Here is a 14,069-nt window from a genome sequence, read left to right on the forward strand (position 1 = left end):
TAGATGACCTTTAAAGGTCCCTTCCATCCCAAAGCATTCTATGATTCTGTGATTCTACTTATAAATTTAAATACATATTCTTATGCACAAATAATTCAACCTTAAGACTGCCACAGTATCCTCCCCCTCATCAGACCCTGACAGCTATTCATTTCCAGGAACTCACTCCAAGGCTCTGTGCCATGTGAACAGTACCAGCGGCACAACAGCAGAGATGATTTCCACCACGAGTATAAATCCCCTCCTCTCCCAAGCTAGCATCTCTATAAAGAGCAAGATAAATCTGAGCAATTTGTTATCAAATCTTATAAGCAGTTGCAGATCAGGAAGATTAAGAATAGAAGAGCAAAGCTCACATAAGAATGTGAAAAGCAGCCCTCGATTCTTTTCCACAACCCACCTATCAATGTATCTCCTTGCCTCAACATTGTCCAAAGCGGTCACGATCACATCTTGCTTGGTATAGAATTCATCACTATAAGTGTTCTCAGTGGCTGGACAAACTTTATTAATATATGAGTCAATCTTTAAGTAAGGATTGATGTTCAGAGTTGCTTCTGCTGCAGTATAGCTTTTAGGTTTCTGAAAGTATAAATACATATATATCTCAACAATATCCAGATAAAGAACATCTGGGACACAAAAGCATGAACTTCATTTGCTGATCAGACAACAATTCACTGATAGAAATGTTAGTATGCAAAACATACAATAAAGGAAATTCTTTAATCATATACCTCCCTCACTAATAAATATCTTATGAATCTAGTTTTATTTTTAGTTTTATTTAAAAGTAGTGCATCAGATACCACAAGGTGAAAGTGCTTAAATGGTGCAGAAGTGTATCAAGTAACTGATACTGATGCCACATGCTGCCTCTCATGCTCTCAAAATGCCAGAAGAAAGGACCAGTTCATGACTGTCAGAGCATAAACCCATTAGTTATTGTGACTATGTCTATGCAGCATAGACAAACACCTTGAATAATCACATTATTGCAAGCCATTCCACACAAAGCCAATTTCAGAAGCTAAACTGAAGTAGAGTTCTTAACCTACCTGACACTTCTAGCTATACTACATTCAGTTATCTAGGGATCAGCACTTAGAACAGCGGAACCCAAGACAGTGTGGCTTCTGAAAGCTTGCAGAGTTCACCTTCCATTTATCTATCCAAACAAAATGTAATCTGTTCCCAGATTTGCTAGACATAAACAGGAGGCAGAAAATTCAGCTGCTGGGTTTTGGGCAGGGGAATCCCTTTTCCCCATTGCTGTCAAGATCTGAGCCACCTTTTTTATTTTGTGCTGTGTTTGCAAGTGCAGGGATATTCTCTCTCTGCTTCTAAGGAATTAACAGTTTCTCTATCACGCATTTACATGTGTTTTTGCCAAGCTATTTACCAGCTTAATGAAGACTGAATTAAGTCAAAAGATAGCAACTTTGGTCAAGTTCCATTAGCAGTAGCTCTTCTATTGAGAACACTTCTGCCAGTGCTGTCTATTTTTTGTTGATTTGTTTTATTCTTCCCAAATTTCAATGGTATAGTAAAGCATTTCTGGCATATTAACCCACGGCAGCTTCTTATGCAACACAGCATTCCTCATCAGATTCTCAAGTTTGAGAGATTTCATTAGTCAAAGACCCCAGTACAAGTTAAGATCAGACCAGCCAATTTTACTCAACTGATACTGGCGCTAGGTGGGATGCCAATGCAGTTCTAGCTATTGTTTTAAAAGATATTGGATTTCATTACAGCCTTTAAGTCTTATCTGGACAGAAGTACATACGCTCACAAGTTCAGCTCTCGGTGGAGACACAGGACAGGGAAACAGAACAATAGTCCAGAAAGTTTATTGAACAAGAAAGCCTACCTGTATGTGATGAGGTCGAAAAAGAAATTGCCTGTTCAGGTTGGATTTCTCTATCAAGTCTGGATCTGTAATTGTAACCTAAGTCAGAAAGGGCAAAAGCAACAGCTGAAGTTACAATTTAAGTGCAGCACTAAGCAATAATCTTGATGAAATCTCTATACAAACTTGTCAAAACAAAGCACTCCTGTTGGCATCCACTGTGGCTAACAGCTCTGCCTGTACTGACTGATTAAATTTTGTTTTAAAATCAAAATACAGCAAGACTACTCCAAGTGTGTTCTGCTTCTAATTGCACACTACTTCCACTCTATGCTGAGGCCATTTTACCCTCTGCACAGAGATCAACCTGAAATAAGGCTTAGACTTTTAACATCTTAAAATAGTCTAGTTATTTAATTGTTCCTTGTCACATTACTTTTTAATAAGCAAAGTGAGGTTAACACTTACCAATCCTTTGTCTTGCCCAGTACCAACACCAAGAAGTGCAAAGTTTTTTAGCATTTCACAGCCTATCGCTCCACAGCCAACCTAAAGGAAAAGACATTTTTAGAGTCAGACATCCAAGTGAAAGCTATAAAGACAAGTATAATACACAAGTCTCATTACAATTTTGGACCATTTATTATGCAGTGGCACACATTGTCAGGGCTGCTATCATTATTTTGAAGACAGTGGATGTTAGTTGTATCGACGAAGCATTTGCAAAAAGTGTGTCAGTCAAACTCACCAAGAAAACATTCAAATCATGCAGCTTCTGGCACAGAGAGTCTCCAATGCAAGCCCTCAAGGCATCATACCTATCTCCCCTACGCAGGCATAGGAGACAAAAACAGAAGACTAGTAAGTTGCAATTTATTATGGTAGCATCATTGATGCCAAACTGCACTTTGACATGAACTAAGAAAAGTTGCCTATAATTGCTGTTCCTCCCATGCTCAAATAGGACACATGTTCTCAACAACAAACCTGTCCCTCCAGCAAACGGCACTGAACTAACTTTAAAAAACATCTTCTGTGCCTGCTTGAGACTCAGATGTGAACAACACATAAAACAGCACATTGTAGTTCTACTTACCGTGGGAGAAATTCTTCAGAGCTCATCTTTTCTAGAGGTGTTACAATGTCTAACATATCTATATATAGCTGTGAAAAAAAAAAGGGGGGGGGGGGAATAAAAACCTGTGAAAAACATTCATGCTATTTTTGTTTAAAAAACAAAGTAATTACTTTCTATGTACAACAGAGTTGAGGAATTTCAAAGCACTAAGTTTTTATTGTCAGTGGAAGACTATACAGCATTCAGTTCCCTACAGTTCACTTCATAATTTTAGTGGACAGGAAAAAGAGCCTGGACACAGGGAAAAAAAAGCTCACTGAAACATGAGCCGCAAGCTTTTGACTTCTGACAGGCATGTTATCCCTCTAAATTAGACTGTGAAGTTTTTAAATCTAACTTTGTTCTGACACTTATCCTGAGAGTCTGAAAGCACTGCTGTTATGTACACTAGCTTAAGCTGGCATTGGGACTATATCATACCTTTGCAGCCATGCACTGACAGGCCAATGCTCTCCTTGCTTGTGGGGAAAAAAAGAATCTAGTGTCTGAACCCCAAATACGAAAATTTTAACTAAAACTGGCTGCACTTTTATTGTACACATAAAAACATTATATTTTTTTCTGAAACTCAGTCTCAAGTCTTCCCCCCCCCGCCATTATACAAGGTGTTCAGGCTATTTTCACCATACAGCATTTACACACAACCATACATTCGTAACATCACTGTCAAAATAAAGATCCGAAAAACAAAGGCAGCCTTACCCACTGCTGCAATGGAGAAAATTTTCCTGTTACTGCTTTCAAGACTTCCTGACTAGCAACACCACCCACTGCTGCAGCCAGAGGAGCTAGAAATCCCTGAGCAGTCCTAGACAGCCATTTCACTACATCTCCATTCACCTGAGGCTGAAAAATAAGACATAAGAGATTTATCCCTTCAATCGAGCAAATCAGTGCCTGACAGTTTCATAGACTATTGTTCTTCAGTAAACAACAGACAAATTATTTCACTCTGACTAGTAAAAAGGTTTGCAGCCAAGACAGATCCACTGTATACCCTGTACTTGGAATATGCATTTATCTAAAAACTAGATTCACATAGCCACAGGATTTAGCCTTCATTTCAGGTGAACACTCGGTTGAACCCGTGCTGAAGCTGCCTGGCAGAAAAGGACCTGGGGGTGTTGATCGACAGCCAGCTGAAGATGAGCCAGCAGTGTGCTCAGGTGGCCAAGAGGGCCAATGGCATCCTGGCTTGTATCAGAAATAGCGTGGCCAGCAGGACCAGGGAGGTGATCGTGCCCCTGTACTCGGCACTGGTGAGGCCGCACCTTGAGTACTGTGTTCAGTTTTGGGCCCCTCACTACAAGAAGGACATGGAGGTGCCGGAGCGTGTCCAGAGGAGGGCAACGAAGCTGGTGAAGGGTCTGGAGCACAAGTCTTATGAGGAGCAGCTGAGGGAGCTGGGGTTGTTTAGCTTGGAGAAGAGGAGGCTGAGGGGAGACCTTATTGCTCTCTACAACTGCCTGAAAGGAGGTTGTAGCCAGGTGGGGGTTGGTCTCTTCTCCCAAGTAACAAGCATTAGGACAAGAGGAAACAGCCACAAGCTGCGCCAGGGGAAGTTTAGGTTGGATATTAGGAAAAACTTCTTCACCAAAAGGGTGGTCAGGCATTGGAACAACAGGGAAGTGGTTGAGTCCCCATCCCTGGAGGTATTTAAAAGACGGGTAGACGTGGTGCTCGAGGACATGGTTTAGTGGTGGACTTGGCAGAGATAGGTTAACGGTTGGACTTGATGATCTTAAGGGTCTTTTCCAACCTTAATGATTCTATGAAACACCATTCTGTTTCCTCTCATGGCCTTCAGAAAGCCAGCTGATCCACCTAAAGATGGATACAAAGACCAGAACAAGGACCAATAACCAAAGCATGACCTTTAAGCAAGTAAATGAGCGCATCAGAAATGACTCATAATGATAAAGACTCCTTACTCACTTTGTTTTCCAGTGTTTCACTTATAGACATGGCTATTTTCAGCATTTCCTCAGCATCTTGAAGGCACCTAGACACCAGGGTAGAAACAATAATCATCACTTAAAAGATTCCAGAGTCCTTCTAGAAACACAACCAATGGAGAAAAAAGCACTGCATATAGTAGGAAGAGTTTGGATATTTATATTGGCTTTAACAGTGAGCATTAAAGATGCACTTTTAAATGTTACAGTTAGCTCAAGAACAGGAGTCTCAATGGAGAAGCCCATGTGCAAGTCCTGTCTTAAGATTTATACTTCGTAAGTAGTTTTGTCTCGTTTAACTCAAAATTATGCACATCAAGAACTACAGCTGAAAAAAAACACTGAAAATGAAAAACAAATCCTTCAGACTTTTTTTTTTTAAATCCATAAGCTACAGGATAATTCAGGAATCACTGAAACAACTTTTCCATATTAACCCCACAACGTGAAAAAACTGGAACAGAGAAGGACTTCCTCCAGAAGCAGTTTCTGTCTACCTGGGCCCAGAAAGTGCCATTGCTGTATTGGGAATGCCCTATTACAAACCCAGACATGCATTAGGTAACATTTTTCATCTAGATTTTAACTTTTCATTTCTATGTCATCTATTATGTATCAGACAGACAAGGTACTCTGCGGCACATCAAACCAGTAACTACAGTGACAGGAGAGATCTGTCTGACTCAAGACTTAGCAAACGCAAGACTGCTGCATTACCCAATGTTCGGTCTGCGACCAAAGCTCTCCTGGAAGTGGTTCAAGGCAAGCATGGCAACATGGATCTGCAAAGGTGCCTGTTAAGATCAATAGCTGTTGATCAGTTACAAACTCAATAAAACTGAAGGAAACAAAAGCAACTATTTGAACTCTTCTGTTACCATTTCACCTCCTTATCTCAACCATATTGCTCAAAGAAAGTTTTTAAATAGCATTAAAAAGTGAATTTGAAATACCTTGCACCAATGTTTTTACAAACTGGGATTATAAAGTATTACTCAGTAGTAATGCAATACCCTTCACACACATTCAGCACCAACTTCAACTAAGTCCAACTAAAGAGTCCTCAAAAGGATTTAGTGCTGAAATTGGAAAACGCAGTAATCTTTTAACTAGAGATTAGAGTGCATTACATTTTGCCAAACATCAATACCAAAGCCCAGCATGAAGGGTCAAAAGTAGAAAATCTGAACAGGCAAGTCAGAACTTACATTATCAAACAAAAAATCATTAGATCAACATCTTTTAGTTTAAGATTTTAATGAGCCTGAGACTTACATGCCTTGCATGTCTGTAATACTTAACTAAAATTGTATTAGAGACAAATACTGCTAGCTTCCTCCCAGATCTTAAAAATACCTCTGAAAAATTACTCTTACACTGTTGACTCCAGTTTCCAACCAATCTAATGACCATGGTTTTTTGATTATCCCAGCTTTGATGCCAGTGTGATTTTTATCAACCAAACATCATTACATACAGAAAAAATCATTGTGTCACTTGTAAAATTTAAACTCCCATGAATTAAAGACTTATCAAAACCTGAGATTTTAAACAGCAGAGGTGGCTGAGCTATGCATTTACAATACACTTGGTGCAAGTCATGTGTAACAAGCCTCTACGGTGATCTAAACCATAACGTATATTCTGTGTGACAACGCAAACTGATACCTCACTCTTATTTCACACTTTAAACTCATATTTAACTACTACAGAATAGAGTTAGGAAATCATATTGTTCTACACATAAAGCTGCAGATTACATTCCATGTAGTTTTAACATTAAAGCACTTATGCCCAAATCCCCACATGCTAATTACCTCAGGCTTGCTAAAATCCGCAACAAGGCATAATGGATTTGTTATCTGCTTCTCCAACCGTTCCTGGAAAAACAGAATTCACGATAACAACACACCCACTTAAGGACACGACAGTCACTGCTACCTGGCAAAACAATACTCTTCCTGGAGAGACTAAGAACCAAATGTCCTTTCTTACTAGCATTGCTACTACTCTCTCCATTATTAATCATAGAATCATTTAGGTTGGAAAAGACCTTTAAGATCAGAGAGTCCAACACCACAAAAGATGCACAAAATAATCATCTACTGCGAGTTTTGTGAATCAAAAATGGTCAGAGATGTTTCACATCCTAGTGGCAAGACCTATCTCTTAAACTGCTCTGAGGTCAGCTACCAGAGATTTTATAGGCAACTGGCTGTTTGCTTGTAGTACTTCCCCACTCAGGAAGAACAGGAAGCTATCTCTTCACAGAGACAAGATACTGAGCTGTGCATTCTCATATCAGAGGCAGCTGGTCCTCACTCCCAGCTTTTTAGAAGAATGTTTGAGGGCAGTCAGGATCTACTTTCTGCTGGGCCCAAAAAGGCAGACAGCATAATGTCGCTTGCAGCCCTCCTTATAAAAACTCATCCAACTGTCTCTTCTTCTCAGAAGGCCACCAAGAAACCACATATTCATAGACCTTCAAGGAGTCCCCAGCAATACAGGGATAGGCTGCCCATAATTTTTTTTTTTTTCTCTACACTGGCAGGTAACTTTGAAGTATTTCCTATTCTCTACAGTTTAGTAAATCGGTATCACTATTCTTACTCAATAAAATAAGTGTAAACTCAAATCATGGGTAACCAAATCATGTATCTGCTGAGCTCTGCTTCCAGTGCTCAGACCATTAACACTCAAGAACCTGGTTATGGCAATCACACACTTACAAAGTAAAACATCTTGGGCGTCTTCACTTGGACAGCTATGCCTCCGTGTAAGTAAGGCTCCATATCTGACGTATCGCCAATGCTGAAGGAATAAGGTGACACCACTGAAAAGAGAAGAGAATAAACAGTGATTGATAATTAAAAGTGTCATCGGATACTACAATTCTGTATACAATAAAGTGAGGTTTTGCCAATGCTTTTTGTGCTGTAATTTTGTAGTGTGCAATCTTGCTTTGAAAGCATAAACACAGCTGATCCTCCTCACTAACAGGATTGCCCCTCTCTGCCAGTTTCTCGGCTAGAGTATTCGTTTCACATGATCTGTTACGAAATAAGCTTTTTAAAGTGGCAGCAGATTTAACAAGAATTCTGATGACCACAGCTCTATAACAAAAATGAAATGACTCTCAGTTTTATTTAGACTGCACACAGCAGTGTCTGGTGTACTGCTCAGGGTAGGATTTTAGCCCCATGACTAGAGCAACAGGCAATCAAAAAGGACAGCTGGAGCATTTAAGTCACATCTTTCCTCTCATACCACCTGGACCATGGTTCAGATAAAGCAAGAAGACACAAAAATTGTTAATTCATGGAAAACGGAAACCAAAAGCTGGGCCATGATTAAGAGAAAGGAACTGAACACAGCATCAGCACCAGCAAAACAAAAGGGTCCAGAGAAAACAGACTCAACCACATGTTTCAAGGGTGCTGTTTTTGTCTCAGACCACAGAATAGTTAAAAACAAACAAGCAATCCCCACCCACCCACTCTCTCTTCTGCTCCAAACAGGCATTCAGACCTGGAAACTGGGCAATTCCCCAGCATCCAAAAGGAACCAAGTAGTATGCCTTGAGATATGCATGATGCAGGCCAAAGCAGAGTAAACATAATCATGAGAATGAGAACCACTTCAAAAGCATGCTTAGAAACAGAGTGATGTATCCCTATACACTTAAATTATCACCCAAAAATCTACAAGGCAAACAGTGACACACAAAGTGGTGTTAATTTAGTCCAAAGCCGTGACAGAAGCACAGGTATTATGGGACCCTCCAAAAAAACCAAAACAGTTTCATCAGCAAACTTATGACGGTAACCTCAGAGGCTGCCAACTAGTTTCCACTAGCTTAGAGTTTCCACTGCTCCTTAAGCAGCAAGATGAGTTTGGAAAGACTTTACTAAATGGAAATGGAGTGAAGACAACACTAGGAAGACCTCTGCACCAGAAAGCAATTTTTTTGTGCAAGCTCACTGGAGGTCTGCACAACCCAGCACTCCTCTGGCCACAGTGACTAACACTACAGTGAGCTAAAACAGGCCAAAAAATAAATACCTTGCAAATGAGTCAGCAACAGTTTACCTGTTATTTGGTGTGTGGATCCATTTAAGCATGACATTCCATTAACTTCCCGAAAGGTTAAGAACTGTCCTGTTTCAAGCCTGTGTGGATGATTTTCAAGGCAAGTGACAATACCAGGATTTGACTGAAAGCGAAAATGGCAAAGTTAACGAGGAGGACAGTGTCTTGTGTAAAGGAGTCATGCCGTATCGTAGACACATAGCTTTTTGCCTATTGGAACTGCAGCCTCTAATACTTTTAGCACCTCAGTTCTGCCATAACAGGGGAGTTACCTATGATAACTTTTTCAGTGCTGTTATTTTCAGTTTAACAGTGTTTTCATAACACAGACTTTCTCATTTTTACCTTTTACAGTTCTCAGCACGTTAGCAAACTGCATTTGTTAGTTCTTAGCAGTAAAATTCATTGTTCTGTTCTAAAGTAGTAGCAAATTTATCTCCTTTTTCCAAACCAAAAATAGACTATATGTACAAAGACATTTTCACAGACATTAAGAAATAGTCTTGTGAATGGTCCTTATTACTCCATGCCTCCTTACCACCTGATCTCCTTAAAAAGGATACCCCAACCTCATTCTTGAAAGTTAGGAAGCTTACAAAGCTGGACATCCTTAAATACATGAAAGCCACAGCCTCAAGCAGATCACAAACAAGCAAGCTTACACTTGCAGGAATCTCAGACAACATCTCAGCCTGTTACGAGACGTGACGCCAACCTCCCACGCACACAGAGACCCCTCTGCAGTCTGAGGGCAGCTCATCAAGACCTTGTGGTGCAGCTCAGGCTGTAACACAGCGGATTTGCAAGCAAGCCTTGCTTGTAAAGTCTCCTGCCGTCCCTTCCTGAGCTCCCAATATTAGAAAGATTTCAGTCAAGTAGCATAAAACTTAGTTACAGTGGACTACATTCTCTGTCACATGGAGAATAACAAACGAGTTGACCAGAGAAAATTCTTCTCTGATTTAGGGACAGAATGCTACCTTGACCCTGTCCACAGGACAAGAACAGCCAATTGATCATGATTTTTTTGGTATTGAGTTGTAATTCTGGTCAGTTTTATGCTTCAGAGAGTGGAAGTAAGATACAACTAAACTCAACTATCAGATTATGAATCACAGGATATATATACAGGTATATATCCATGCCTTGACTTGGCAGGCAACCAGCACAAGCACATGAACCATAACTATGTACTCTTTATGTAATTAATGAAAACAATCAAGTCATCCATTCCCTTTTAAAGATACCAAAGAACAGGCTACCCAAATCATCATATCATGAGCCTTAATTCAGATTAAACCCAGCTTGCTACACAACCCCTTCTAGTTTGGTTATTATTACATCTAGACTGGAGATATGACAAAAGACTTGCTACTGGATGAGTGAGGTTGTAGTGTGGACTTCCAGAGTTGAGGGAAGGTACTAAGGTCGTTTCCATTTATAAAACAATAATACAAGATCAAATGGACATCCTCTCTAACATTCTGCACTGGAAGTATTAGCAATAATATCCTCTTCTCGTCGCCTCTGCTTTGGTAGGTTAAAACAATCCTTTAAATTTCTTTTCAAAACAGGCTCTCAACCCCCTTGATCATTCCAGTAGTTTCTCAAAAAAAGGGCTATTTTCATGCCTATTTCAGGGCTTCCTTAGAAGACTTAACCTATCCCCACACCAAGGCTATGTCCTCTTCTCTCTACATCTCCTAATTTCTTTCTCCCCCCCCCCTCTCTCTTTTAAAAAAAGACTCAATATTATGATGTTACATTGTAAGTAATGACCAGGAGGCATCAGTATGCTCTACAATGTTAGCACATTATCACTGACCGTTCAAGACATCAAGAACAAGACACAAGAATGAAGTAACTTTGTTTGCCTCTGCTATACTGCCAATTTTCAACCGCTTAGTGGGCCGCTGAAGTGAAACACTCTGCTTGGTGACATAGCCAATAACGAGTCATTATGAAAAATTAAAACAGCACACAATGACTTCTATCCCTTACTTGTGTTATATTTGAAATGAAGATCTCCTTTGGCTCCTCTCCCGTTGTATCCAGCACTTCAAATTCATCACCGAAGTCACAAAACAAACGTGAACATATTCCATACACATCTGCACTGATGAACTACAAGAGAAAGTAAAAATCATGAGTAACCCTAAAGCAGCACAAGCCAAAGGAATGACCTCTCACATTCAACCTTGTCCAAGGCTAGCAGGTTTAACTTCTACGGTGGAAACCTGCCATGTGCACCCAGGCCGCTGACTATATAGCACAGCATTCATGACAGACTTTGAAGCTGCATGAGCATTTAGAACCCCCACACAAAAAAACAGGAATCACTCCAATACGCAGTGAAATACTGCCATTTCTACTACTGTTACATTCAGTCTCAGCATGTTCTTTCAGAACAATTATGAGTTAACAGTGAAAACTATTTCTTTAACAGAATTTCTTTCTTTTTATTTAAGAACTGAGCTATGGTTATCTGGGCTGGTAGCCAGATAACACCAGACACATGTACAGAGTAGCAGCATCATACTCCCAAAACGCATACTGCTCCATCAACATGCTATGTGCACAGAACTATATACCTCATAACCAGCTTTCTCCATTTCTGGATACAACATGCTGGAGGTCCAGGATGCTCACAGTATGGATTATTCATGTGTTTAATTTTTTTCTATTACCTTAATAGGTGGCTGCTGAGCATGACAGAAGTCATTAATCTTCTTCTGCAGCAACAGACTTACTTCAGTCAATATGACACACTGTGAAGAAGAACAGAAATAAATCTAAGACACCAGAAGCAATCAACATCTTCAGGCTATGGAAAAAGTAGTACTAACAGCAAGTTACTCAGGTGTCCCGATTCCTTTCCCCCACACATAACAGAGAAAGCAGTCTTGAGTCAGTTTTCTCATTACACATTAGAACAGGTAGGTTACTGCTCCACAAGTTCTGGAAACAAGATGAGCAAGAGCAGCAACAGCAAATTCTCACTTCTTTTTTTTTTTTTTTTTACTGCAGCTGTGAAACTCAAAACCTCATCAGAATACTTATGAAAACAGTTATGGATAATCTCAGAGAAAATGTAGATCTTGAATTTTAAGATTAAAGTTAGCAAAACAAACACAAATTATACTCGTCAGTACACACCAAGAAGTCTACCCAAGCTTCAAGTGCTGGTGCTCATCAAATTGCAGACATACAATTTCTGCAAGCATTCTTTTGAAGTTTAGGACACTATTGCGTTACAAAGCATATGCACCACGTCCCATTCAGTTATACATGGCTTATTATAGCTGGGACATTCAGAAACTTGGTGAGCTTCGGTATAACCGATAGCCACAAAGTAAAAGTTCCCAACTCAGACTGAGCCATGCACACAAGCAGGAGACAGCTGACTGAACAACTGAAAACATCCTCATTCCACCACAGAGGAGCTTATGTTTCATTAGATACATATATACATAAATAATCTTTCTAATTATATAGCCTGAGTTTCTACTGCCTGGAATACAGCACACAATACATATAGAACATCTGTGCTATGTAGCTGCAAAATCACAGTTTCACCTTTGAATAAAAAAATAATGTATGGCAATCTCACTTAGCTATTTATTGTCATAGTAAATTCCATAGTAAGTGTCATAAGAAAGTGCTAGGAACACAAAACCACTGTTTCAGCCTTGAAAAAAAAAAAAAAACAAACAAGCAAGGCCATTTCATTAGTCCAAATACAAGACCTACTTCTTTCTTCACATCATCTCAAAATGCACTTTAAAGTTTGTTTTGATTATTTACTTATATAAAAAAAAATCCAAGTTGTTGGCTCTGAGCAAAATACCACGTACAACTGCTTTAAAAACGACATACCTGGTACTGCTTTAGAAAAGACAGATCTGTGGTTTCATCTAGTGGCACAGTTGATGCTGCTACATGGACGTATGGATTGAGTTCTGCAATACGATGAAGTGTGGCCTCAGCCCTGAAAAAGCAGCAACTTTCAAGTTTTTTTATGCATCTACAAAATTATATTTTCAATACAGAATTTCATACCACACATGCCCTACAAGAGTCCCTCAGGAAGTCTCCTGGCAACAATCACCAACTCACTTATTCACACTTAAATTCCTAGCAGGTCTGAGGAAAACAGCTCCCTCCAATATACAACAGGACTCACTGATGGTCTGGTGTCATGGCTGTTTTCTAGTCTCGCACGGGTGGCTGAGAAAGCCCAGGGAAGAAATGCACCCTGGCCCCCACTACTAAATTTACATTAGAAGCTCTCAACTGCAAGAAGTGAGATGTTTGACTCAGACAGAACTCCAATCCCAACCTAGACTTCCCCTAGTACCTACCTGGGTGCTGTACTCAAAGCCAGTAACTCCAGAGAAGAGGTTTAACAAGTATTTGATATGTATTAGCAGCTCTCGGACAATGAACTGTTATTTTTGCTGCTGATGAAACTGTTACTCCTAGTCAAGTTCAGTCTTCCCTCACTCCAAAGATTTCACCAACCTGTTCCTTTGACTGGTAATATCATCTTCATGGATGAAGAAGTTGATTCCCAAATCCCATTTCGTGCACTGCTTGGTGTCATGAACTGTAAGAGCCTAAGAAAGTTTGGCAAAAAGCATTTACTGGAAGAAGTGTAAGTGGTTATAGCACCCAAAAGGATGGATTAAGCCCCACATAAAATGATGGAGGACTAGCACTGCAGAAGATTTAGTTGTACCATGTATATGAACAAGCTCCTCCAACCTCTTTTCCAAGAAAACTCTTACTGGTTGAGAGACAGATGCATCTGCAATATGCATTTCATTAAGCATTTTCCTCCCAGCTTGCAGTGATGAGAGCATTTAAACACTGAGGATGATTTTTGCCATACTGCAACTAAGGGGCAATTGTGATCTGTAAATTAATGGACTCCCAAAATTATAAACAAGGGGTTTTTTTGATTGGAAGGAAGTTTTAAAAGGCTTCTCTCTCATAAAACTAACATCAGCAGCACAAAAGCAGTTGTTGGATTAAA

The 14,069-nt window shown here is 39.8% G+C and overlaps 1 protein-coding gene across 4 annotated transcripts in view; it reads right to left on the reverse strand.

The window, feature by feature from the left end:
- UBA6 (ubiquitin like modifier activating enzyme 6) overlaps window positions 1-14,069 on the reverse strand; it is a 33,962-nt gene that overhangs the window by 14,450 nt on the left and 5,443 nt on the right. For 3 of the 4 annotated variants that reach the window (XM_082314951.1, XM_082314949.1, XM_082314950.1), the window contains 15 exons: window positions 13,556-13,650; window positions 12,911-13,022; window positions 11,722-11,802; window positions 11,036-11,158; window positions 9,035-9,158; window positions 7,675-7,778; window positions 6,763-6,825; window positions 5,663-5,739; window positions 4,926-4,992; window positions 3,693-3,836; window positions 2,949-3,016; window positions 2,601-2,679; window positions 2,321-2,401; window positions 1,874-1,951; window positions 401-582 (listed from right to left, as the gene is read on the reverse strand). In XM_082314951.1, the coding sequence (XP_082171077.1) occupies window positions 401-582; window positions 1,874-1,951; window positions 2,321-2,401; window positions 2,601-2,679; window positions 2,949-3,016; window positions 3,693-3,836; window positions 4,926-4,992; window positions 5,663-5,739; window positions 6,763-6,825; window positions 7,675-7,778; window positions 9,035-9,158; window positions 11,036-11,158; window positions 11,722-11,802; window positions 12,911-13,022; window positions 13,556-13,650 (1,478 nt within the window). The other variant, XM_082314952.1, reaches the window with a different exon arrangement.

This window comes from Platalea leucorodia, assembly GCF_965183815.1.
Source record: "Platalea leucorodia genome assembly, chromosome: 6".
Lineage (NCBI taxonomy): Eukaryota > Metazoa > Chordata > Aves > Pelecaniformes > Threskiornithidae > Platalea > Platalea leucorodia.